Source organism: Callithrix jacchus, chromosome 7 (assembly GCF_049354715.1).
Source record: "Callithrix jacchus isolate 240 chromosome 7, calJac240_pri, whole genome shotgun sequence".
NCBI classification, from domain to species: domain Eukaryota; kingdom Metazoa; phylum Chordata; class Mammalia; order Primates; family Cebidae; genus Callithrix; species Callithrix jacchus.
Genome location: NC_133508.1, coordinates 35,045,381 through 35,068,892, shown reverse-complemented (window position 1 = coordinate 35,068,892; position 23,512 = coordinate 35,045,381). Strand labels below are relative to the sequence as shown.

Sequence of the window (23,512 nt, the reverse complement as noted above, 5' to 3'; positions counted from 1 at the left end):
CTTAGCAATTGCCCAAAAAGTCACAGATAGAATCATATAGGACTCCAGCATCTTAAAATAATATTCTAGTTATCATTTAAAAAGTCTCTCCTGCCACTCTTTTCTACAGGAACCCAATGAAGATGTGTGTTTGTTGTATTATATAAGTTTTTTTTTTTTTTTTTTTGAGACAGAGTTTCGCTCTTGTTACCCAGGCTGGAGTGCAATGGCGCGATCTCAGCTCACCACAACCTCCGCCTCCTGGGTTCAGGCAATTCTTCTGCCTCAGCCTCCTGAGTAGCTGGGATTACAGGCACGTACCACCATGCCCAGCTAATTTTTGTATCTTTAGTAGAGATGGGGTTTCACCATGTTGACCAGGATGGTCTCAATATGTTGACCTAATGATCCACCCGCCTCGGCCTCCCAAAGTGCTGGGATTACAGGCTTGAGCCACCGCGCCCGGCCCTATAAGTTTTATCTATCTCTCCTTTGCAGCCAAGGGCCAGGAAAGGGGCTGAAAAAAGAGAAAACCTCTAGGAGAAATCACACACACACCTGGGATGAACAACAAAGATGGTGCAATCTGTAAGAATAAACTTAGATATGGTTATTATAGAGGTGGCAAAAAAAGGAAAAGTCTGCACCTAGTGTATGGGTTCCATTCGGCACTCAGCGAAGCCAGGCAGTGGTGCTTTTATTTAAGATTATATTTGACTTTCTTTTACACACTGTCTAAATTAACAAATAATTCTGATCTTATGAGAAGTTATGCAAATATCAATTCTAAAAGGAAAATTTCTGACTCTTAGGGTAGAAACTCCTACGACACAATGTATGTAAAAATAAGACAGCTGCCTGACAAAATGAGGATATTTGCTTCAAACAGGAAATTCTAAAAGCATAACACTGCAAAAGCCAAAAATCGCAAGAGAACTATCATTAAACGATATATCTGTGGGTCACTAAAGAGACTCTATTTCACCTTGAAAATTAAGTCTACTGGGAAACCAACACTAGGCAAATCACCAACATGAGCCTTTTTTAAAAAAGAAACATAAATTAAGGACCTACCGTCTGTCTGAGATTTACTGAGGAATATTGTGCTGGCCCGAGGATGATCTGAAGGATTGAATTCCATGTTCAAATCTTGAAAGAAAGAAAAAGAAATTATATGAATAAACCATCTGATAACTAAGAGGAACCAAGATTGACTCAATTCTTTTTCAGCTTTGAATTGCTAATACATTCAAGGATTCTGGAAACCTATAGCTATTATGTTAATAGATTCTTTTGGTTCAATTCAGAACATTGCTATTTAGAAATCTGAAAATCATACGTAAAAATTAGACAGTTGGCTGGAGATCTATTAGCCTAAAAAAAAAAAACAACTTCACTTTCTTTGGAAAAAGTTCTGCTCTGCACCCAGTATACTACAAAATAGCAGGACAGAGTTATGGCATGCCTTTAAAGAAAGTTAAATGCTACAACAGATTCATCAAAACCTTACAGTCAAGTACATGGTAGTTCTTTATTCAAGGTGATTAAAATAGGACTATCTCAACTCCTAAGGGCAAATCAGCATCCACATACTCTGCTTAATTAAGAACATTTTCTGAAAAGGCAAAACTTACCCCTTAGAGCAAAAGCTGTAAATCAGCCATTGTGGGCCTAATCTGGGCCACAGACATGTTTTCTTTGATCCCCACTTTTTAAGAAATATTTAAGACAACATATAAAAATCAGGAGATTTCAAACACATAACACATACACACACTCCCCTATTTCCAGCTTCCCGTGAGAAATCAGATCGTTTGGCAACACTGAGCCCTACCCAAATGGTCATAACAGGCTGAAGACAAGCAGCTATGGCCCCTTCACAGTGGCTGTGTCCCTTAAAGACTCCAGGCTCCCCAGTGACCACCCTCTCTCTGCTTTTCTGACACTCACTGGCAGGTCCTCACAAGCATTTGATTTTGCAATCTTAGAACCATCTTCAAGGGCTACGACTTGTCAGCATGGTATAAACAACTTAGAATGCCATCACAGAAGAGTTTTTCCAGTTTTAAAAAAAAACAGTTCCATAGAAAATAAGCAAAACACAAGAATTAAGAGAGGAAAGAGAGATCAAAATTACTGGTAAGCCAGAATAGTCTTCAAATCAACTTAGAGCATCAGAATAAAACTTTTTGGGTTCAAGTATTTCAATAAATTTGCAGATAAACCTAATCAACACTAATAAAAATAGATGGAGCTAGCCTAGCATTAATAGCTAATCAATCAAAAGATAAAGTAAAAGAAAGACAAGGGTGGTCAAATAAATTTGCACTGGAGGTAACATGTAATCACTTATCCACACAGAGATTTATCCTCAGCAAACTTCTGAAGTGTGGCGGTTTCTTCCTGTGTCAGCCAATGGCTAACTGGGCCAGTTTCTAACTTCTCCCTGGGTACTTGATTAAAGAAATATCTATTGAATCTTAAACAGATGCTACTTGAATTATCTGGTGCTTCTTGTATTATATAACATCTGTTAACATTACACAATAGTTTCACAGTTAAAGGTTTTGATGGAAGGAGAAAGAAGGGTGAAACAGACCCTGAATTTTTCAAACTTGTTTCAATTTGAACTACAGTTAGTCAAGAAATTTCAAGGTGAAAATGACTCTGCAAGGAGGTTTCCTGTTCAACTAGGATATAAAAGGGGTTAAATAGTAAATGTACTACTAAATGTTTTGAGGGTTTCTGCTATCAAAATGAGGGCAAATATAAAATCCTAACCGTGATGGAGGCTTTTAGCGTCCAAAAACCTTAACACATAGTTCCCCAGAAAAGCATCAGTGGAAGCACAACATGCATGCAGTTCCCGCACGCCAGCAAGGTGACACCAGAAAAGCAATCTTTGGCCTTAGACAGCATCTGAGCTAGAAACTCCTACCTTATTCCCTTAATGCCTGAGACTCACCTACCAGACCAGTTTTCTTTAAGACCCACTTGTATTATGAAAATACATCAGTAGGGGTTTATGGAACACCACGATCAAAAAAATGTAAAGCTTTCCTGTTCGGAACCAAAATAACACAAGGCTGTCATTTCTCAGGGTATTGAGAACCTATTCTTAAGTCCAAGAATGTCCTGGCAATCCCTGACTGCCTGAAGATTAGGGTTCTATACTATGTTTACAGACCATCAGAGTTGCAAAGTTGCTAAGGGATATCACAGACCCTAAGGGACGGCTTCCAATAATGGGCTATTTTTATTTTTATTTATTTATTTTTTTGAGATGGAGTCTTGCTCTGTCACACAGGCTGGAGTGCAGTGGCATGATTTTGGCTCACTGCAACCTCCGCCTCCCAGGACCAAGCTATTCTCCTGCCTCAGCCTCCCGAGTAGCTGGGATTACAAGCACGTGCCACCACACCGGCTAATTTTGTATTTTTAGTAGAGACAAGGTTTCTCCATGTTGGTCAGGCTGGTCTTGAACTCCTGACCTCAGGTGATCCACTCACCTCAGCCTCCTAAAGTGCTGGGATTACAGGTGTGAGCCACTGCACCTGACCCTAATAAGGCATTTTTAATAGTAAATAATAGTACTATCATGTGTATGGTAAAATGCTATCATACCATCTAAAAATCACATGAAGAATATTTTACTGGCATGGAAACCGACGTACCTTATGTCATTAGGAGATGAAAGCAGTATAATACCCTTTTGGGGGAAAATATGTGTAGGCATAGAAAATATATTAAGAGAATATATATCAGTATTTGGTTATCTTTGAATAATATGATTGTTTTCTGAGTTTTATGCATTGGAAACACTTGTTGCTTTTTTTTTTGTTTTGTTTTGTTTTTGAGACACAATCTTGCTCTGTCGCCCAGGCTGGTGTGCAGTAGTGCAAGCATGGCTCACTGCAGCCTCAATTTCTTGGATGCAAGTGATCCTCCTATTTCAGCCTCATGAAGAGCTGAGACTAAAGGCATGTAGCACAAGCCAGGCTAATTTTTTTATTTTTTTGTAGAAACAGAGTCTTACTATGTTGCCCAGGCTGATCTCAAACTACTGGGCTCAAGTGATCCTCCTGCTTCAGCCTCCCAAAGTGCTGGGGGATTACAGGCCTGTGCCACTGCGCCTGGCCTATTGGTTTGCTTTTTTAAACTTTTATTAAAAAATTGCTTGTGAAAACAGATTCGGCCCTTTATTGCCCTCTGAGTGGTTGGACTGCCTCTCCAACACAAGGTGGTGTTCCCAGGAGATGCCCTGCAGCTCTCCCTGAAGTCAGAGGAGATTCACAGAGTCACCAAGATGAGTCTCCCCTCAACACAGTCTACTGTCACAGAAGCCCTGGGTGAAAACTGACTGGCTCAGAGGAACTCGTGAGTGAAGGCGCCCTCGCCCTCCACCAGCAGCCCCTGTGCTCGCCACTCCTCCTCAAGAGGGTTACAGTGAGGAAAGGCGTAATGGCCACTTGTTCTGTGGGGAAACTGAGCAGCAGGATTACATCTAACACTCACTCTCCCTATGAAAGGTCAGCACCAAGTGGGAGGTGAAGAAAAGCCTGTCATGTTTCCTTCATGGCCAAGATATAACTCTAAGTCTGATGAGAATGCTCCCTGGGCCACAGGTGGTCCCTAATGGTGACAGACCAGGTGTCATCTCTCCCCAGTGTGGTGACACACAGCAAGTGACTTGCAGACTTCAGAGACTTCAAGACCAGTGTTTGACGAGGTGAATACAGACCAGATCTTGAAGAAAATTATGGTAAAATTACAATATGTGTTCTGTCATGAGAACTCTGCCTCTTTGGGAAACAAAAAAAAGGGAAAAGCCACCATTCTCTCAAGCCAAGCAAAATGAACCTGCTCATCACCCTAACTTCAAACCGAAGCCAAGCTCAACAAACAGTGCCATTTTAGCCAAAAAGGAAAAAATCCCCTCACTGCAAAGAGTCAGGAAAAACGGTATTCCCAATGTTTACAATGAGGGAGAACACATTTGGAAGAGCATAGAGGTTTCAGTTCACCTCTATGATGTTTTTCAGTGATAAAAGTTAAAAGGAAGAAATTCATGGAATACTAAAAATTAGAGATTATAGATGAAATACACCTCACTGCTAAAGTATGCTGACCACTTTGCTGAAGTCAGCTCTAACAGTTTATACTCAATTTTAGAGTAATAATCTAAACATTAATTGTTCACGTGATCTTCCCTCAATCCACCCCCAAATTACATATCCCTCGCCCCTCACAAAGCCCCTCTTGGAAACTCACACAGCTGGGCCTCCCTTAGACCCGCCTTCCCAGCATGCAGAGAGCTCCACTCTTCCCACTTGCTCCTATCAAGCTCTTGAAGTACCTCCTGTGCTAACTCATCCAGAAAAAGAAGAACTTTAAAATTTAAATAGCTACTCTACTGGGTGTCGTTTTAGCAGAAATCACTGCCTTACTGAAAGAGTGAAGCCCCACCAGAGCATTTCCATTCCTGAAAAAAGACAGTACCACACAGAAGCTGAGAGCTCTGCCCCAAGGCAGGTGGGCAGGTAGGCATGTGGCCGGCCTCCAGGAGAGGCAGAGATGTGTACGGCCTGGTCTATTCTACACAAACAGAATAGATTCGGGGAGACAAGATGAAGTACATGACACAGGAGAGTGTAGAACCAGCTAGTGAACAATGAAGAATAAAATATATGACCAAATCCTAGGAGATAAAGAATAGCATGCTTACAACAGAATAGCTTAAACAAAGCACTGGACCATCAGAGTCAAAAATAAGGGCTGGGCGCGGTGGCTCACACCTGTAATCCCAGCACTTTGGGAGGCCGAGGTGGGTAGATTACGAGGTCAAGAGATCGAGACCATCCTGGTCAACATGTGAAACCCCCGTCTCTACTAAAAATACAAAAAATTAGCTGGGCACGGTGGCGTGTGCCTGTAATCCCAGCTACTCAGGAGAATTGCCTGAACCCAGGAGGTGGAGGTTGCAGTGCCGAGATCGCACCACTGCACTCCAGCCTGGGTCAAGAGCGAAACTCCGTCTCAAAATAAATAAACAAACAAATAAATAAATAAATGTTGTGCTTTTTTTTTTTTCCTAGCAAGGCTATTCAGTTGAATTCAGTGAAATGGACCAACATCCACTGAATTTCCACTATATGTTAGGTATTGTGTTCAATCCTCTTCACAGCAAAACACTACTTTGTAGTAGTGACCACTTGTGTCATTAACTTTCCTATTCTACATGACCTATTTCATGGTCATAAGAAGGATTCTTGGTTTTCAAAGGGTTGCAGTCAATTAATGGTGAGAAAAAATATGTATTTAGCTGACTTCAAAATGCATCATATGACATTTCTAACACCTTTACCTTCACAATTATACCATGATAGGATAAATCAGCATTTCATTAGATGTCACGAGTATATACTAAGAGGTTGTCAGGACCAGTCCATTCTGTCACGGTTTTCATTAATTCATCCATTCATTCAACAAATAATCACTGGACATCTACTAGGTGCTAGGTACTGCTGAGGTGCAGGTACTGAGGATACAGAAGTAACAAAAGAGATCAAGTTCCAGCCCTACCAAGAGCATCCTTCTAAGCTAAAGTATAAAGTACTAGAGGAGAAAACAAAAGGAATGAAAACCCCATCAAGATTGACTCTATAACCCACATTCAGAAAGCTGAAATTAGACTCTCCAGGAGTTCTGGGAATCATTCATTCCCCAAAGAGAAGCTCAAACAGTAGAAAAAAGAATTACACATTTTATAATGTAAAAGATCCAGATTTGAATTCATTTTTGCTAGCTCTATGGCCTTGGGCAAATTGTGATACTATTCTGATCTCATTTTCCTTATCTACAAAGTGGGCTAATAACACTTTGCTTCGAGGACTGCTGTGAAGATTAGGAGTTATGTACTAGCACAATGGGCAGGATGTCTGCCAGCCACACAACAGGGGCCCCAGAAATAATGGGTATTAAAAACATTAAGCCACAGCACTTAGATCAGGGGTAAAGAAATAAAACTCTCAATACATAAATGTCAGGCTTACAGACACTAAAGACTGTCAAATTTCATTATACAATTTCTGTTCTCTAAGGAGTGCTGGCTTGAAATTGATATTTAAAACTTTGGTGTTGCAGCCGGATGTGGTGGCTCAATCCAGCAATCCCAGCACTTTGGGAGGTCAAGGCAAGAGGTCAGCCTGAGGTCAGGAGTTCAGTGTGGTCAACATGATGAAACCCCATCTCTACTAAAAAATACAAAAATATTAGCCAGGTGTGGTGGCGTGCACCTGTAATCCCAGCTACTTGGGACTGAGGGAGGACAACTGCTTGAGCCAGGGAGGTGGAGTTTGCAGTGAGCCAAGATCACACCACTGCACTCCAACCTAGGCAACAGAGCAAAACTCTTGTCTCAAAAAAAAAAAAAAAAAGAAAAAGAAAAAAAGAAAAAAAACAACTTTGGTGCTGTATACTCCTGAGAGTCTCCTACTTCCTAAAAGAATGGCAAGATAAACCACAAATTAACCTCTGAGGAAGCAATGCTTTAGAGAGGGCAGTTTTAAAGCATGTCATGGAATCCCCTGAGTTGACTTCAAACAAATATTTAGGAAGCAGAGTTTTAGCCTATTTTTTCTTTATGATGTTGATACCTATTAAGACACACAGCTGCATTAAAATATTCATAGAACGGTTTTTCTAAGGGCCTCCTGCCAGATTTTTAAGTGACAACTGCATGTTCAGTCACACTGCTTTCAGTCCATGTTTCAGCTGACCACTTGGTAAAATACAATGCCTTTATTCAAAACTGAAGATAAATGAAACAGCATGCGGCACGGTTTAATTCCACAGTATTCTCCTATGCTGAGCAACCTCATTTTCTTCAGTCTTTTCCACAGATAGCACAATAACAGTGATCCACAACTGCTCATCTCGCCTTTTAAACAAGCACCAGGTTTACTTTCCAGTGTTAAACGGATCCAGGTAATAAGACAGAGGCTAAGAAGCAGGCGTCATTAGTTATCATTACCGATCTGAAAAACCAGTAAAAAGAAAAGTGGAAAAGCACAGCAAGGCCTAAATAGCACTTGATGGAGAGGAGGCACCAAAGCAAGCCTGCAAGGTCAAACCACCCCCCACCTTGCATCCCCATTTCTCTGCATTTGCCACACCCCAAAACTGATAATCACTCCAATAAATCATCTCCAAAAGATGGGGCTGTCCACTTAGGTCTGGACAGTGCTAGTGAGCAGAGCCCAAAGGAGTCAAGAGTTCTGCGATTCCCTGATAGGTTCTGGAGCTTCAAGATACACAGAAAGTGAGCTTCAACTGGGAAGCCAGCTGTGGTACAGCCCCACAGTTACCCTCCAAAAACATCACTAGTTCTGTTTCCTGTCGTTCGAGCAGTATTTGATGTGATTAAAATCTCAAACCCCTAATTTCAATTTCAGGTAGTCACATTTCCAAATCTGGCTATGGTGTGGGTGGCAATTATGAAATCAACAAAGCCTGTCAATTTTAAATCAGATTGTTTCTTTTGTTGTTACTACTGTCCCTGCCACTGCCTCAAAATTGGTGATGATCTCCACTTGCTGGTGTCAAGGGCATGACATCAGGGGCTGACCTGGCTGATTTGCTCCAGGAGGCTGTCGCCAGGCAAGCCTGAGCCTAGAAGTCTGCATCAGCATCCCATGACAGCAACCACTGCTGCTGTGGCTGCCGCGGCCAAGTGCTGCTACTGCAGTTCTGGTTAATTCTACCTAAAAAGCCATCTTTTCTACTTCCACTGACTTTAATTTTATTTTCTAATATTATTAAATATAACACACTTAGATTCGGCTGTCTCCTATTTTCACTCTCTTTCAGCTGTTGGTGTCCCTGTCGGTGATCTCCCTGAATATCTTTGCAAGTGTATGTCTCTGTGTCCACATGTCCACATGTGTGGGCCTCCAGGTCAGTCTCTCCGGGAGTGGGTTGCTGTCTGAATGTATGTGACTGTGCAGCTCTCTGTGCACACACATTCAGCCCGCACTCATCTGCTCTGTCTGTCCCTCCAGCTCCCTGTCCATCTCTCCATCTCCCTGTCTCTCTACCTCCCCGTCTCTCCATCTCCCTGTATCTCCATCTCCATCTTTCCATCTTCCCTCTTTCCAGCCCATCTCTCAGTCTCTCTTCCACTCCCTCTCTTTTCTTCCCTATAATTGTTTCCTTTTTCCCTTCCTCTCTCCCCAGTTTTTCTCTGCTGTCCTATTTCTAATTTTCTATCCTAATGTATCTAATATTCTATATATCAAGATTAACCAAGGAGATAAAGATGCTAATGTTAAAAGTAAAGACAGATTATTCTTCCAACACACAGACCAAATAACCTAAAAGCTCTTATGCTACGTTCACTTCAAAACGTGAGTTAAAATATAATACAGTCTTTTAAATGCCTATAAGAGTATGGCAAGAAAGCAAGGCAAATGGCCTAAGGCCGAATCGAGAGAACTGAAGTCTGCAGCAGGGCAGGGGCTATCCAGCTGTGAGTTGGTCTTGGGTTTTGACTAAGGTGACACACATGCTGGTTCACAGCTGTGATCTGGCATAATTAAGAATTCTAACTCCCTTTACTCTCAGAAGTGTCTTGGTTTGAAGACACTATTATTTTAACATTCCTGTAGGACAGGATATATAACACAGGAGTTGGAACGGACACTTTTACATACAGCTAGAACCCTCAGAGGGCTATGATCTTAGCAAAAACCTGAATTAAGAAAGTATCTATGCACCCAAATGAAAAGGAGGCTGGGCTTTGCAGAGGGAAAGCTTTGCCCAGCCTCCCAGCAACTGTTAACTATCAGTCTGTCTGTATCTTGAATGAGGTTTTTGACATTCTATTTTATACATGTAGCCCAAAAAACTCCTAGAGAAAAAGTTCACACCAAACTGGCCAAATTATAAACCACTCTGAAGCAGGCTGTCTCCCAGAATTCCAACAGATCATGTCCTCTAATGTCAGGCTCACATTCTAAAATGGCAAGACAGAGGAGGAAGAAATAGTCTCTTGCCTCTTGAGCAAGATTCAAGAAACTCAACAAATATCAAGATCAGGCCCTCAAAAACTTGAGATAATAAAACTAAATGAAGACCATAGAATACGTGTGTGCACAGTGGTGAAAAACAAAAGAAATTTTTAAATAAGGGGGAAAAGATACTCTGAAAAAATAGAATGGAGTTTTAAAAAAGAACCATGTTTGCAGCATTCATATATAGACACACACATATATATACACACATCTATACATGCATGCAAACACAATCACTACAGACCAAAATTCATATGCTAAATCCTAGTCCCCAGTGAGACAACATTTGGAGGTAGGACCTCTGGGAGGGGCTTTGCCCTCACGAATAGGATTAGCACCGCTATGAAAGAGGCCCCAGAGAGCTTCCTTGCCCCTTCTGCCATGTGAGGTTACACCAAAAAGAAGATGGACCAGGAAGCAGATCCTTACCAAATACCAAGTCTGCCAGCACCTTGATCTTGAACCTACCAGCTTCCTGAACTGTAAGGAATACACTTCTACGGCTTATAAGCTACTCAGTCTATAATGTTTTGTTACAGCAACCCAAATGACTAAGCTGGTCAATGAAAGCTAAAATTCAATAGATGAGTTAAACTGCAGATTAGATATTCTTGAATATAGAATTGGTGACTGAAAAATAGATATGAGGAAATCACTTACAATGGAGCACAGAGAAACAGAGTTACATTGTATAGAATGAACTAAGTCCAACTAAGAGGGGATCTACATTCCATAACCATTCAGGATAAAAACTCAGCAAACCTCCTTAATCTGATAAAGGCTCTCTGCCAAAAACTTAAGCAATCTGCATACTTAACAGTGAAACATCAGACACATTCTCAAGTCAGGAATGAAACTGGGATCCATCTACCGTCAACATTGTACAGGGGGGCCCAGTCAATGGGAAAGGACAAGATAACATAGCATATAATGAATTTATTGAACTGGAAAGAAACAAAATTGTTATTTGCATATAATCCTCTACACAAAAAATACAAGATGGTTTAAAAATCTATTGGTGCTAGACACAAACTGACATACAGAAATCAGTTTCATTCCTTTATCTCAGCAACAGTGCTCAATTAAAGGAGTAATGCCATCCTCTTCACACTAGGAGTGTTCAGCAATATGTGGAGTTGTCACATGTCAAGTAGCTGCTACTTGTTTACACCAGTGTCCCACACAATAGAAACTGTACCTCCCGAGGCCAACTGGGTATGCACTGAGAAACACTATGGCCCAGAGCAATAAAAAAAAAAATAGCAAATATATAATGACAATAAAAAATATTCCATTTATTAAGCAATACAAACAAAATGTCATTAAATCTAACAAAAGATGTGGAAAGACCTTATATAGAAAATTATAAAGTTTTATAAACAGGCCAGAATATATCTATACATGTATAGAAATATATTCTACTCACATATTATTCACATACAATTATTCACACCTATACATACCCTGCCCTGTGTCAAGCCATGGGCTGCATGCTGACCTGGTCACACAGCAGTGAACACAACAGGTATGGCCCCTGCTCACAGAATTATCAATCCTGTTGCAAAGTTTAAAGATTATCACCTTGTCTTATCGCAGTTCACATTACAAACTATTTGCCTTTATTTTAAAACTTAAAACTCAATTAGCGGGGCATGCTACTGCAGGCCTCTAGTCCCAGCTACTAGAGAGGCTGGGGCAGGAGGATGGCTTAAGCCCATGAGTTCAAGAATGCAGTTGGCTATGACTGTGCCACTACATTCCAGCCTGGGTGACAGAATGAGACCCTGTCTCTACTTAAAAAATACAACAAAACAAAACCTTAAATTTTAGATGTGGCTTTGCCAGAAACCTCGCTTCACCCTAACACTGCTCCCTTTTGAGCATGTGACTGCTTACTGCCACATTTACCAGAGATCAGGTGAGGAAAACCATAAAGAGGGTTATGAAAAGTCCACGTGAGGGTAGGAGACAGCAGGAGCAATAGGATAAATGCTAGTGCCTGTTCCCTTCTGTGTGAGGCCTGACAGAAGCATGGGCACGGGCGGACACACCCAAGCACTCTCTCTGACTCAGACTCACAAGCTCTCGATAGCATCGAAGCCTGATCATCACCCCTACGGAGCTACCTGCTCCTCCAGTCTGGCCTTGTTTCCCAAATCTCTTAACCGCACCTTTCTGCTCTAGCAACTTTGTCACCACACAATCTTCTTTCAGTTTTTCCCAGGCTTGACCAGGCCATCCCCTCTGCCCTGAATATCCTCTCTAGTGGGGGCCATCTGGTCTGCTCCTGCTCCCACCTCAAGTGTCAAGCAAACTCCTAAGCCCTGGAAGCCTTCCTGACTTTCCTAGGCTCACTCCCACCAAGCCTAGTAGTACATGCCTGTGTACTTCTTATGTCCCTATAACCACTGGTTTGAATGAGTGTCCCCCAAACCCCCAAAATGAGTGCTGACTACAGAAAGGAGCCAGTAAATCAGTTCAAATGTCTTCCTTACACCACCAAGGAATGGAACTGAATGGACTGCAGAGATATTTCAGATCCAGTCCTCACCCTCAAGGAGCTTCTTTCCACAGCAAACATTCTCATTCCTCTTTCTTTCTCTCCTCTCTCTCTCTCTCTCTCCCCCCTGCCCTTGCCTCTCTCTCCGCTCCCCCCGCCCCTGCCTCTCTCTCTGTCCCCACCTCCCCCTCCGCTCCTCACCCCTGTCCCTTCCCCCGCCCGGCCAAGTAATCCTGAGGAAAGGCAGAATGCAGTAAGGATCACACAGACAGCAATGATGGGTGGTGCTGGCAGTGCTCCAAGTCTGACTGGTGGATGAGAGATGACTGCACAGAATAGGCAAGAGAGATTTCAGCAGGCCTCACAGAGAGCTGGATTTTTATTCTATTTGGAGGACTACTCAGAGGGAATGCATCTCAGCTAGAAGGAAGAGGACAGGCCAAGGCACATAACAGACAGAGAAAAGCTTATCAGGGGACAGCCAGTAAACATGCAAAACTAGGGAGTCGAGGAAGAAATGCTGTGGGTAAGGAAAGCACGCAAGGGGGATTCAGGCCAGACTGTGGAAAGCCCTGGGTGTCAGAACAAGAAGTTATACTTTTCCTGAGGACAGAGGGACAAGTCACTGACGACATTTCACCAGTTCAAATTTGACTGCTGGTGTTTATGTTTACAAGGACATTCATTAAAAGAAAATGTGAAGGTGAAGTGACAAGTTTAAATTCAGAGAAAGGAGAAGAGAAAAATCATGTATCAGAGAAATAAACATGCCGATCTCACTGAGTCCCAGAGCGACAATACCAGTTAAAGCCAGCGGCGTTCAGACTCCAACACGAAGGCTGGGGGCGGGGCCATCAGTCAGTGGAATCAGTACCACCTTAGGACACAGGCAGTACTGGCCCTACCATGCATAAAGTCCAAATGTTCAACAGTAATTAGCAAATAAGCTGAATAACAAAAGGAACATAAAATGATCAAATGAAATACTTCTCAACAACTTAAGGAGAGAAAAGGAAAAGCTGGCAAGGACCAACTATTAACTCAAATGCAGAGGAACTCACAGAAAGAATCTCCTAGCAACCAGCCTCTCCTGAAAGGCATGAATTAGTGCTATCATTGGAACAGAAAAAATACCACTTGGATTGCTGATATTTTAATATCCAGCAAATGACTAGGTCATTTAATTATGGGGCAATATTGATGAAATCTGCTGTTACAGACAGCTGAAAAGTATATGAAATGACACCCTGAAAGCTAGAAAGGAGGCATTTGAGTCCACTATCATTACTCCATTAAACATTCAACAAATTATTTATGAAGAATCAACTTGGTTTAGGTATTGCATAAGAGAAAGAGGATGGTGAGGCCCTGTGGCCACCAGGGTTAAAGGCTGGGGGTGGGGGCATGAGACAAACAAGTCAGAGGCTTTTGCTCCGGGTAGGTGCTTCCAGGAAGAATGGGTTAGTTACCCAGGCTAACAGGAAGTAGGGGAAGGATATGAGAGGCAGAGCATACCAAAGATACAATGGAAAATTTAAAAAAAAGCACAGAATCTGGATTTTAACCCCCAGGGAACCAGTTACTGAAGGAGTGGAGTGACCAGACCAAATACACACTTTAAAAAGACCATTATGACCTCACGCTGGTGGAAAAATGAGCCAAAGGAGAAAAAGTTGTCAGTTGGGAGCTGTGGCCATCATCCAGGTGGGAAGGGGGCTGGAAAAAGTAGATGGATTTGAAGATCTAGAGAAGACAGGATGCACTTGGTAAGCAATGAAAGCTGGACCACAAGGACAAGGAAGCAGGCAGATGAGGGTGACAAGCAGTGGATGACAATGGAGCCATTCGCCACGCTAAGGCACAGAGGAGGGAGCTAGGAAGACCAAGTTCGGGGGTGGATATGCTGCTGGGTTTAACCTATCTGTGGGAAAACCACAGCCTGTCAATCCAGTTAAGCCATACCCACTGAGGCTGTGGCAAATGCCTGACACTGCTCCTCTTTCCCATCTCCTAGAACCTTCTCCTCCCGGCTCAAGGAAAAGGTAAAGACAGTCTGTTACCATCTCTAGCTCTAGAGGCAGCAGCTTCCTGTGCCTTCTCTGCCCACTGTTTGCTCTGAAGCTTTAATGCTGGTGGCCAGGAAGGACCTTCCACAATGTAGCCTCCTTGTTGATGAGTAGGGAGGAGGTCATTGTCATAAACTTACTTCCCAAATCCAGTTAACAAGTGGTTACTTTCAAGCCAATGATGGTGTAAATTTCAAGCTCTGGAAGTATTTATCATTTGCCTACATCCATAAATTACTGTCAGAGCCATTGATTCCTTTGCCTCTTCCTTTCTCTCCAAGTTGAGGATATGCTGCCAAATTTAATGAGTTTTAAAACCATTTCCACAAATCTTTTTTTCAAGTTCTGCCTGACAGTTGTTTCCTGAGGTGTTAGTATATGATGTCATTTGTCATCAAATTTTAATTTCCTAGCTTAACTCTTTTCTTTTTAAACCTGGTGCTTCCAGGGTTTCCCTATTTATTACATTCAACAAGCTTATGCTGCTTTAGAGTTCAGTCACCAAAACATCCTTGACTCTTCCTTCTGTAACATTCAGTAACTTACATACCTATATGCATTCACTCTGCAATCTCCATATACTCCTGATCACCTGAGTCAGCATATTTTATGTCCACTGTTACCAAGGTAACAGATGCTTTCTGAAAGTTAACTGTATGGTAACCAAGAGCACAAGGAAGAAACTAATGTTTACTAAGCATCTACCATGCGCCAGGCATGCAACATGTTTATTTAATCCTCACAGACACTCTCTGAAATATACATTACTAACCCTATTTTTCAGATGAATAAAGAGAACCAGATAACATAAATCATACAAAGTCAGACTCTAGCACATGTGGTTCCACATTGATAACATCTGATTGCAAAATCCTAGCTCAAATCCCTCTAGTGAAAGAAGTCATTTAGAAGCCATGAAGATCAGGAACTTCCATCTGCCAAAAGGCAGTGCCAAGGAGACACACCTTCACTTTCAGTATATAGAACCCCCATTTACCGCAGGTTATACATTCCAAAAGTGCTGCTGCAACCATCACCCCAAATATCTCAAAGCCCTAATACAGCTGCTACACAATACAATGCTGGGGATGCCAAGATGCCACTGTCCTCTGCTCTGCCTTTCTCATGGCACAGCAGTGTGTTCTGCAGAGGCGCTCAATGGAAGGAGCCCTCCTGACAGGGACAGCACCCACACCAAGATCTGGGACATGACTTTTGCAGGCTGCAGGTAGAGGGACGGCTGGTGTTTCAGACCTGGTGTGGTGGGCAGCTTTCCAATTCAGCACCAGCTCTTCTGTTCCAGAATGACCCCTCCACCCGCACACTCTGAGAAGCTGTCACAGAGAGCAGCTACAGCAGCAGTGAGTGCAAATAGCCAGGTCCAGGGAGAGAGGACCTCTGTGTTTCTGAAAGTTCATCTGCTTCCTGTTAGGTTCAGAGTAAGGCTCTGGGTTCCAGCCTCAGCATGGTCTCACCATCTAGCTAGTTCACTGTGGTTTCCTGAGAGGATCTTCTCAGATCATAATGGCAAAGCAACAGCAGAAGGATGAGATGAGGGTGGAGATGCAGAGATGCTAAGTGCAGGAAATCTCAAGGAGCAAAACGCGGGAGACACGGAACGGGCACACTGTCCAGTTGTGAGATTGGGGTCCTTCTGCCACTGGTGAGCCAGCACTCCTGCCAGTCCTAAAGAGGCATCAAAATGAGCTCCACCTAACACGACTGCTTTGAAGAAACACTCCTTCTCTGGATGCAAAGGTGTCACAGTGTTATCTTAGTGAAAAACATCCATTTTATTACTTTGTGGTAATATTCACATTTAATCATCAAAACTCCTATTTAATTCACTTCCAGAGGTTTATGGCTGAGATGTAAAGACTTGATTTTCTAGAGTCAGGATCAAACTTCAGTACTGTCTCAGACTGCGGCCACCACTGAAGCAAATGCCTGGAGATGGGAGGAGCCTGGGAGCCTGGAATGTAACTATACTAAGAGGAGGGGCAAAGAGTGGGATGTGCGGGGTGGGAAGACAGACAGAAAATCCAGTCCACAGAAAATCCGCAGAGAGATGTACTTATGCACTTATGTATGCAGGCTGGACTGAATAACATCAGGGACAAGAGAAGATGCTAACATTGGGATATCTCAGGAGCAAATCAGACATTTCACTTTAAAACCACTCAGAAATCAAGCGCTCATACTTTGCCATGAGTAATACACACAGAAGCCATGAACACTAGAAAAAGGGCAGCAAAAGAGACCTGGGGTGCAAACACTCAGCAGGTGGTTCCAAGTACCCTGGAAAAAGATCCCCGAGATGCTGGGGGATAACTCTAAAGATAGCCTTTGTTTAACCAAGCTTCAGTCAGGCTCTGAACCTTCTCCTTGACCCATCTATGTACTTCCTTATAACCTCCACTTTTAGCAAAGAACCCTGCTAAGTCAGATAAGCAAGAACCCCTGACCCTCAATGTCTAATCAAGCTCCTTGTCCTCGACCACCCTCAGAGGACCCTCCCGGCCTGCCTTCAGCAAGAATCCTGTCGAGTCAATTTAGCCAGAATTCTCCTTACTCCTGATGTTTCCTCTTAGTAATTTTCCATTCGCTGACCATATCCCTTGCTCCTTAGCTATAAATTCCTACTGGTCCATGCTGTATTCAGACTTGAACCTAATCTCTTTCCCCTATCACAAAACCCCATGGCTGTAGTCCTTCTACCCATCGAGATGGTCCTTAGTCAAGTTTGCCTTACTGTGCTTTAACGAAGAGTCATGGAATAATTTTTTCTTTAACATAACCAAGCCTCAGGCACAGGATATAGAAAGTGTCATCGTTCTGCCAGGCCACTGGTGGGCCTGGGAGCTGTCCATACCATTGTCTCCTATTTCAAGCCGGCTCAGTCCCTCCTATTCCTGCCCATGGCTCCCCACTCCCCACATCCCTTCCTCAGTTTATGGTAAGTGGGTGCCTGAGCCCAACCTCCACGTACAAGTTCCTTTGATTACAAATACTTTATCCTGTTCATCTCAGACACAGTACAGTGCACGGCATGGGGCATCACTTATCATGCCTGCTCTATAAATGTCTAACAAATAAAACAAGAGAATCTGAGCTAGCGCAAGAAAGAAATAACTGAGTGAGGAGTACTAAGATACTGTGCTATGTCCTAGGTACTGTGCTGCCACATTCAGGACACTTTAGAAAACCTTATGCAACAGAATGGATAACACATTAAATATGTTCCACAAACATTTCATGCTGATTATTTCCTCCGAGCTCCTGCTAAATGTATTTTCTTTTTTCTCTTCCATTTGTTCAAATCATATTTATAATAACAGTAGCTTGATGGTTACCAAGTGAATGTTAGGTGCCAGGCACTATATCTAGGCATTTCACCTACATGAATTCCAATTTCCCACAAAACCTTGAAATTTCTAATAATTATCCTTAGTGTGTGTGCGTGCGTGCGTGTGTGTGTGTGTGTGTGTGTGTACATACAATTCTTCTTCTTCCAATGTGTCCCAGGGAAGCCAAAAGACTGGATAGTCCTGGTGTAGATTAATGAAGTGATGCTTTGTCCTAGGTAATATAACACTGTTTCAATAAGGTGGGACGCTGGGGGGCATGGGGCATGCAATACCTACACTGAGTTGATTCTTAATAAACTGTATTGATATATACTAGATAGACAGACAAAGAGAGATATTTTTTAAGAGGCTCAGAGATATTGAAGAACACTCCTAAGTTCACACAGCTGCCCAGTGGCAGGGAGACGCTAGGCCAGGGATGTCAAGGAGCTCTACCTGAAACCAAGGCTGTTCTTTCTCATGACACAATGCTACTTCACCCAGGAAATCACCTCTGGCATCCACAGATGCTGTTAACATCCTTTGCTGTTCCACTGGCATGCAGTGGAGGTCTTCATAGCTTTTGTATCTTATTTTCAGGCTGTCAGATGTTGTTTTAGGCTGCATTTATATCTACCTCAGCCAGTAATCCTTTTTGATTTATTTTTTTCTTCCTTTTAATTAACCAGACTGGCAGACTGGAAGATCAGTTAGCTATACTTGTTAATCCTGGTATGAAGTATTCCCTCCAAGTATCCAATACAAGGAGAGCACCAAGCAAGTGCTCATCCCATGCACGTCTGATTAAGTAACAGGTATATTAATTATCTACCCATTCCTCAACCTCCAAGCAAGTCATGACGGTGTGATGAGAGCATGCTCTACGGGGGCTGGGCTGGTGCAGGAGGAGTTCTAGCCTGGGAGGAGTTCTGAGAAACTCTGCATCCTCTACCGTACTACTTCCTTTGTTTATACTCTTATAAAACCTTGTCGAAACACAGTGCAGCCCTGTCAAAACAGTGTCATCATGCCTAGAAAGAAGCGTCACTTCATTCGTCTACATAAGGGGTATCCAACCTTTTGGTTTCCTTGGACCACGCTGGAAGAAAAAGAATTTTCTTGGACCACACATAAAATACAATAACACAAACAATAGCTGAGGAGCCAAAAACAAAACAAAACAAAAAATGCAAAAAAAGGTCATAATGTTTTAAGAAGGTTTACAAATCTGTGTTGGGCTGCACTCTTGGGACACACGCGGCCCACAGGCTGCGGGCTGGACAAGCATGGTCTACACCTTTGGAAGTGATTCCGTGGCTTCTCAGACAGCAGCACTGCCCAGGAGCCTCCTGACCCTCAGCTCTGCCTCTCACGGTGCACCTGCATCACTCCAGTTCAACTAAGACTCCATCTCAACAGACTGCCATCTATTTCTACCCTCTTCTGAACTAAAGCTTCATTTTAATCATCAGTTAAAATATGCTTTTTTTACAAAATATGATGGGTTTCCCTCCACGTGCTAAGCAGAATTTGTTTTCTGTGGCTGAGCCTTGAGGTCCTCAGGTTGATGGAAGTAGCTTCTGCTTCTCAGGTTTGGTCTTTCGGTCCCCTGCCTACCTGCCCCTCACTACTCTCCCTTCCATTTTCTGCTCTGAATCAATTAAGGGCAGAGAAAGGATGCTCTCTCCTTCTTTAGAAATGAATGCAAAGAGGAGCCTAAAGGATCCACTGTGGTAAAGAAAGAGCCTTGGTTCCCTGACAGGGGAAGGACTCGGTGAAAAAGACACATGGCCAGGCCTGGGAGCACTGGTCAAGAGTCTCAGTGCACACAATTAAGGACAGGCTTGGCTCACAACCTCACATGTCCCTGGCATTCTACACAGCTGAGGCTACAGACACAGAAGGTAAGATTACAGTACTTATTTTGCTTATCTTCTGTTCCTTCCCTCCTCCCACATTGGAATGTAATTTCTGAGGATCGTCTTTCTTGTTCACTGCAGAATCCTCAGAGCCTAAGAGAAAACCCTGGTCAGAAGCTAACCCAGTACAGGAATACTAAGGTGCTGCCCCAACCCCACAACCGGATTCTCAATAAATGTTTACTGAATGAAGAATTAATGAATAAAATCATTTCTAATTAAAATTCCTTTCCTATAAACATTATCCTCGGTTCAGAATCTTTACGAACTCTATATGGTCTGGAACAAATAAACTGAGAAAAGATAATTCCAACAAATTGCAAATGCAGGGAGAAAGCTGAGATTCTCCCACCCCTGGAAGAGGGAAAGGGCCGTGTCATCACAGCAACATGTTACAGCTGTGCTGCCTCAGGGATCAGCAACTCTGAGGTGCGACGGGTGGTGGGGACACTGACATACCCCCAAGCCCACTTCCTCTACAACACTCAAGCACAAGTATGCAGAAACGGCCTTGTACAAAAACACAAAACACCACTTCTTCCCGTTAGGGAGGAAGATACTGCTTCCAATTTTCTTTTAAACCAAGAACTCACACATAGGTCCACATCTTCCCCAACTCAAAAACACAGAAAAGGAGAAACCAAAGAGAGGAATAGTTAAAACAGGAGGAAAAAAAAATCAGAAAGAATCCAACTCATATTTCTGCATTCATGATTTCCCCATGAGAGTTTAAAAATACGAGTATGAATTTGGGTTACAGTAGAGTAACTGTGCAGGATCCAACATTGAGATTATATATACAGATCTGTTTTACAGTAAAATTACAACTAATTTCAAGCACGGTACAGCTTCTGTCCAGACACAGGAAACATGGAGGGCCACGGCCTCCCTGGGCTGAGTTCTGCCCATCCAGCAAGAAAGAATGGGCAGGTGTACGCACGAGAGAGACACATGGACAACCTGACCACAAGTGAGAACGGCAGCACTAGGCTGCGACGGGACTGGAGCAAGGCAGTCATCTGCAGAGACTTTAATAAGGCCACCATCCTCACTAAAGAGGGAGCTTTAGATTTAAAAGAATCAACACTGAAAACATAGCTACATAATCAGAAATTATCTCAGAGTATGACAAGGAGAAAGCACATAAAGAAACTAAGATTTTCAAAGGTTATACATCGAACATGAAAAAGAAAGAACATGTAATTCAGGACAAATACAGTGGAATCAATCTGTAAAACAACCTTGATCGGATGGCTAAACCGAAATGTGAATACTAAGGTAGCTCCTCCCACATTTTCAGAGGAGAGCAAAGAACTGGTTCACTACTGGAATCACATGGCATAATATTAACAGGTGACAGAGAAGGTAGAACAATTCAACCTCTTTTTACAGTCATGTATATCCCACTTACTCTAAGTGTTATTTTTTTGACCTGTGAATGCTGTTCTAGGCCATATCTATGATTCCTGATGGCCAAGTTCACAGGCAAATCTGCAAGTGAGATAATCACCTACAATATATTCCTCACTTTCAGATATGCTATATATTTTAAGGGGGAAAAAAATCTAAAATGTACTTCCCACTTCATTCTATAGCTACAGACTACCTTTCAAACATTCTGGTTCTTGAGAAAGTAGTAAGGCAATACTGTCGCCTCTGAGAGTCACCCCAGCCACAAGAAAATGTGCTGCATAGCTGATGGTGCCACTCTCAAGGCAGAGCAGTTCTGAATTTAATCAAGTCTGTTGAACTTTGGAAGGATGGATAATAGGCAACCAGAAGGACAAGATTTACATTCAGAAAAGCTACCCTGGTAGACGCAAATGAAGTGCGTCCGAATCCTGTGCAATCAATGATCTGCTGCCCAGCTTAATAAAACCTGAAATAAAACAATCACAAAACCAAAAATGTTTAAACAATCCATTTCACTTATACAGCTGAATCAATAATAAGGCAATTAGCCTAGCACAGCACAAGCTCCGTTCTCTTTCTTTTTTGTTCCATGTAAGTGCTCAAGAAGCACACTGCTGCCACATCCAGCTCTGGTCCCAGCTGCACTGAGGGAGACAGAGACGAAGATGCAGTGGGAGCAAAAAGACAGGAAGTGTCTCTCCGTAACACTGGTGAATGGTGAATGCAACTTAACCTTAAACACATGTGTGAGGGCAATTACACACACACCAGTACACACAACTGTCACTCCTCCACAAAACCTGAGCCATGGAGACATGGAGAAAAACATGAGCAGAAAAATACTGGGCTGTGATACTGCAGCAAGGTACTTAAAGTTGACCATTTTAAGTCATAATGACTATAAAAGAAAAAGATGGGTGCGGTGGCGCACACCTGTAATCTCAATACTTTGGGATGCTAAGGTGGGAAGACTGCTTGAGCCAAGGATTTTGAGGCTGCAGTGAGCTATGATTGTGCCATTACATTCCAGTTTGGGCAACACAGGGAGACCCTGTCTTAAAAAACAAAAAAAAAAACTAGCAGCCCTTGGGGCCATCATTGAGATTTCCTGGTCTGTTAACCTCATAAGTAGTGTTCAATAAAATGTGCCAAGAGCCATGAGCTTGGCACTGCGGTCCTGGTTCATGTCCTCTCAAAACCCAGAGAGAAAAGGCAACAGGAAGGGAGGAGGAGCCAGTGAGCACCGAGCCTTACCATGTCCAAGATCCTGAAGCTCTCAAGGCCCTATTGTGCACTTCAGGAAACTAAAACTCACAGAGGGTCACTTGCCCCAGGTCCCAAGGCCACTGCAAAGGAGCTGGGATTCAGAACCACTACCTCCCACCAAGCCAGCTCACCTGCTGAGCCTCCCTGTGCCGGCTCAGTTAACAGTGACCTCATGCAGAGCATTTTCTTCCCTTGTTTGATGGAAGTGGAGGCAGGGTCCTCTAGTAGATAGGAGGAGGAAAATCTACATTTATTCTTTTGTTTTCCTACTGTTTGTTGTTTGCCAAGTTTGGTAAAATTTGATTTTAAAGGCAGCATGTTTTTCAGCATTCAAAGAAATCCAAGATCAACAATATACTCTTACTATTTTTAAGCTTCAGTCAATCAATGTGAGTATGTTGAAAATGGGAAATGCTACAATGATATAATGAACCTGCTCTTTGAGAACAGAGTGTTGCCTGCTATTAGCTTTTATTTCAGTGATGGTTTTACCCGGTGAGGGGAGGCAGTATTTTCTTCCATAATTAGAAATGTCCACGTGAGTTAATTAAGTTGTCCCTTCGATGGTTATTGTTATGGAATGGAAGGGCACACTGCATTCACGCAAGGTTTTCAGGTGCATCAGCCCTCTTGAAAACCCTCTAGGCAAAATCTCTTTCCATTTGGTATTTGCATCTGATCACATCATCCGTCTGAGAAGCCAAAGTGCGGCAAGTTTTGCTGGAAGTTACTGCCAGCTTCCTTCACAAGCACTCACTGGCCCTCCTCTAATTCTGGCAGAAACATCTTGGTAAGGAGAACAATTCCAGGAGGAAGGCTACTGCCAGAGAGCACACCCGCCTCCAGGTATACAAAGGATGCTGTGCACGCACCAGCTCCCTGTACCCCTCATGCACGGCCCCACTGGTGGGTTAAAGGCAAAGGGCAGGGGAAGCAGCTGAGGTTCAAAAAG

General features: G+C 42.8%; 1 protein-coding gene and 1 long non-coding RNA gene across 12 annotated transcripts in view; one reads left to right on the top strand and one right to left on the bottom strand.

The window, feature by feature from the left end:
• CCNY (cyclin Y) overlaps positions 1-23,512 on the bottom strand; it is a 208,919-nt gene that overhangs the window by 76,190 nt on the left and 109,217 nt on the right. For all 9 annotated transcript variants that reach the window (XM_009000191.5, XM_002750164.7, XM_078329893.1 and 6 more), the window contains one exon: positions 1,054-1,128. In XM_009000191.5, the coding sequence (XP_008998439.1) occupies positions 1,054-1,128 (75 nt within the window). The remainder of the gene's footprint in view (positions 1-1,053; positions 1,129-23,512) is intronic.
• Positions 14,228-22,206, top strand: LOC118155303 (uncharacterized). 3 transcript variants are annotated; one of them, XR_013519694.1, is made up of 3 exons: positions 14,228-14,315; positions 14,564-16,373; positions 16,470-22,206. It is a non-coding gene; the product is annotated as an uncharacterized LOC118155303 (long non-coding RNA). The 3 variants fall into 3 exon arrangements; XR_004745594.3 differs by lacking the exon at positions 14,564-16,373 and having other exon boundaries at positions 19,659-19,866; positions 19,963-20,074; XR_013519693.1 differs by having other exon boundaries at positions 14,228-16,373.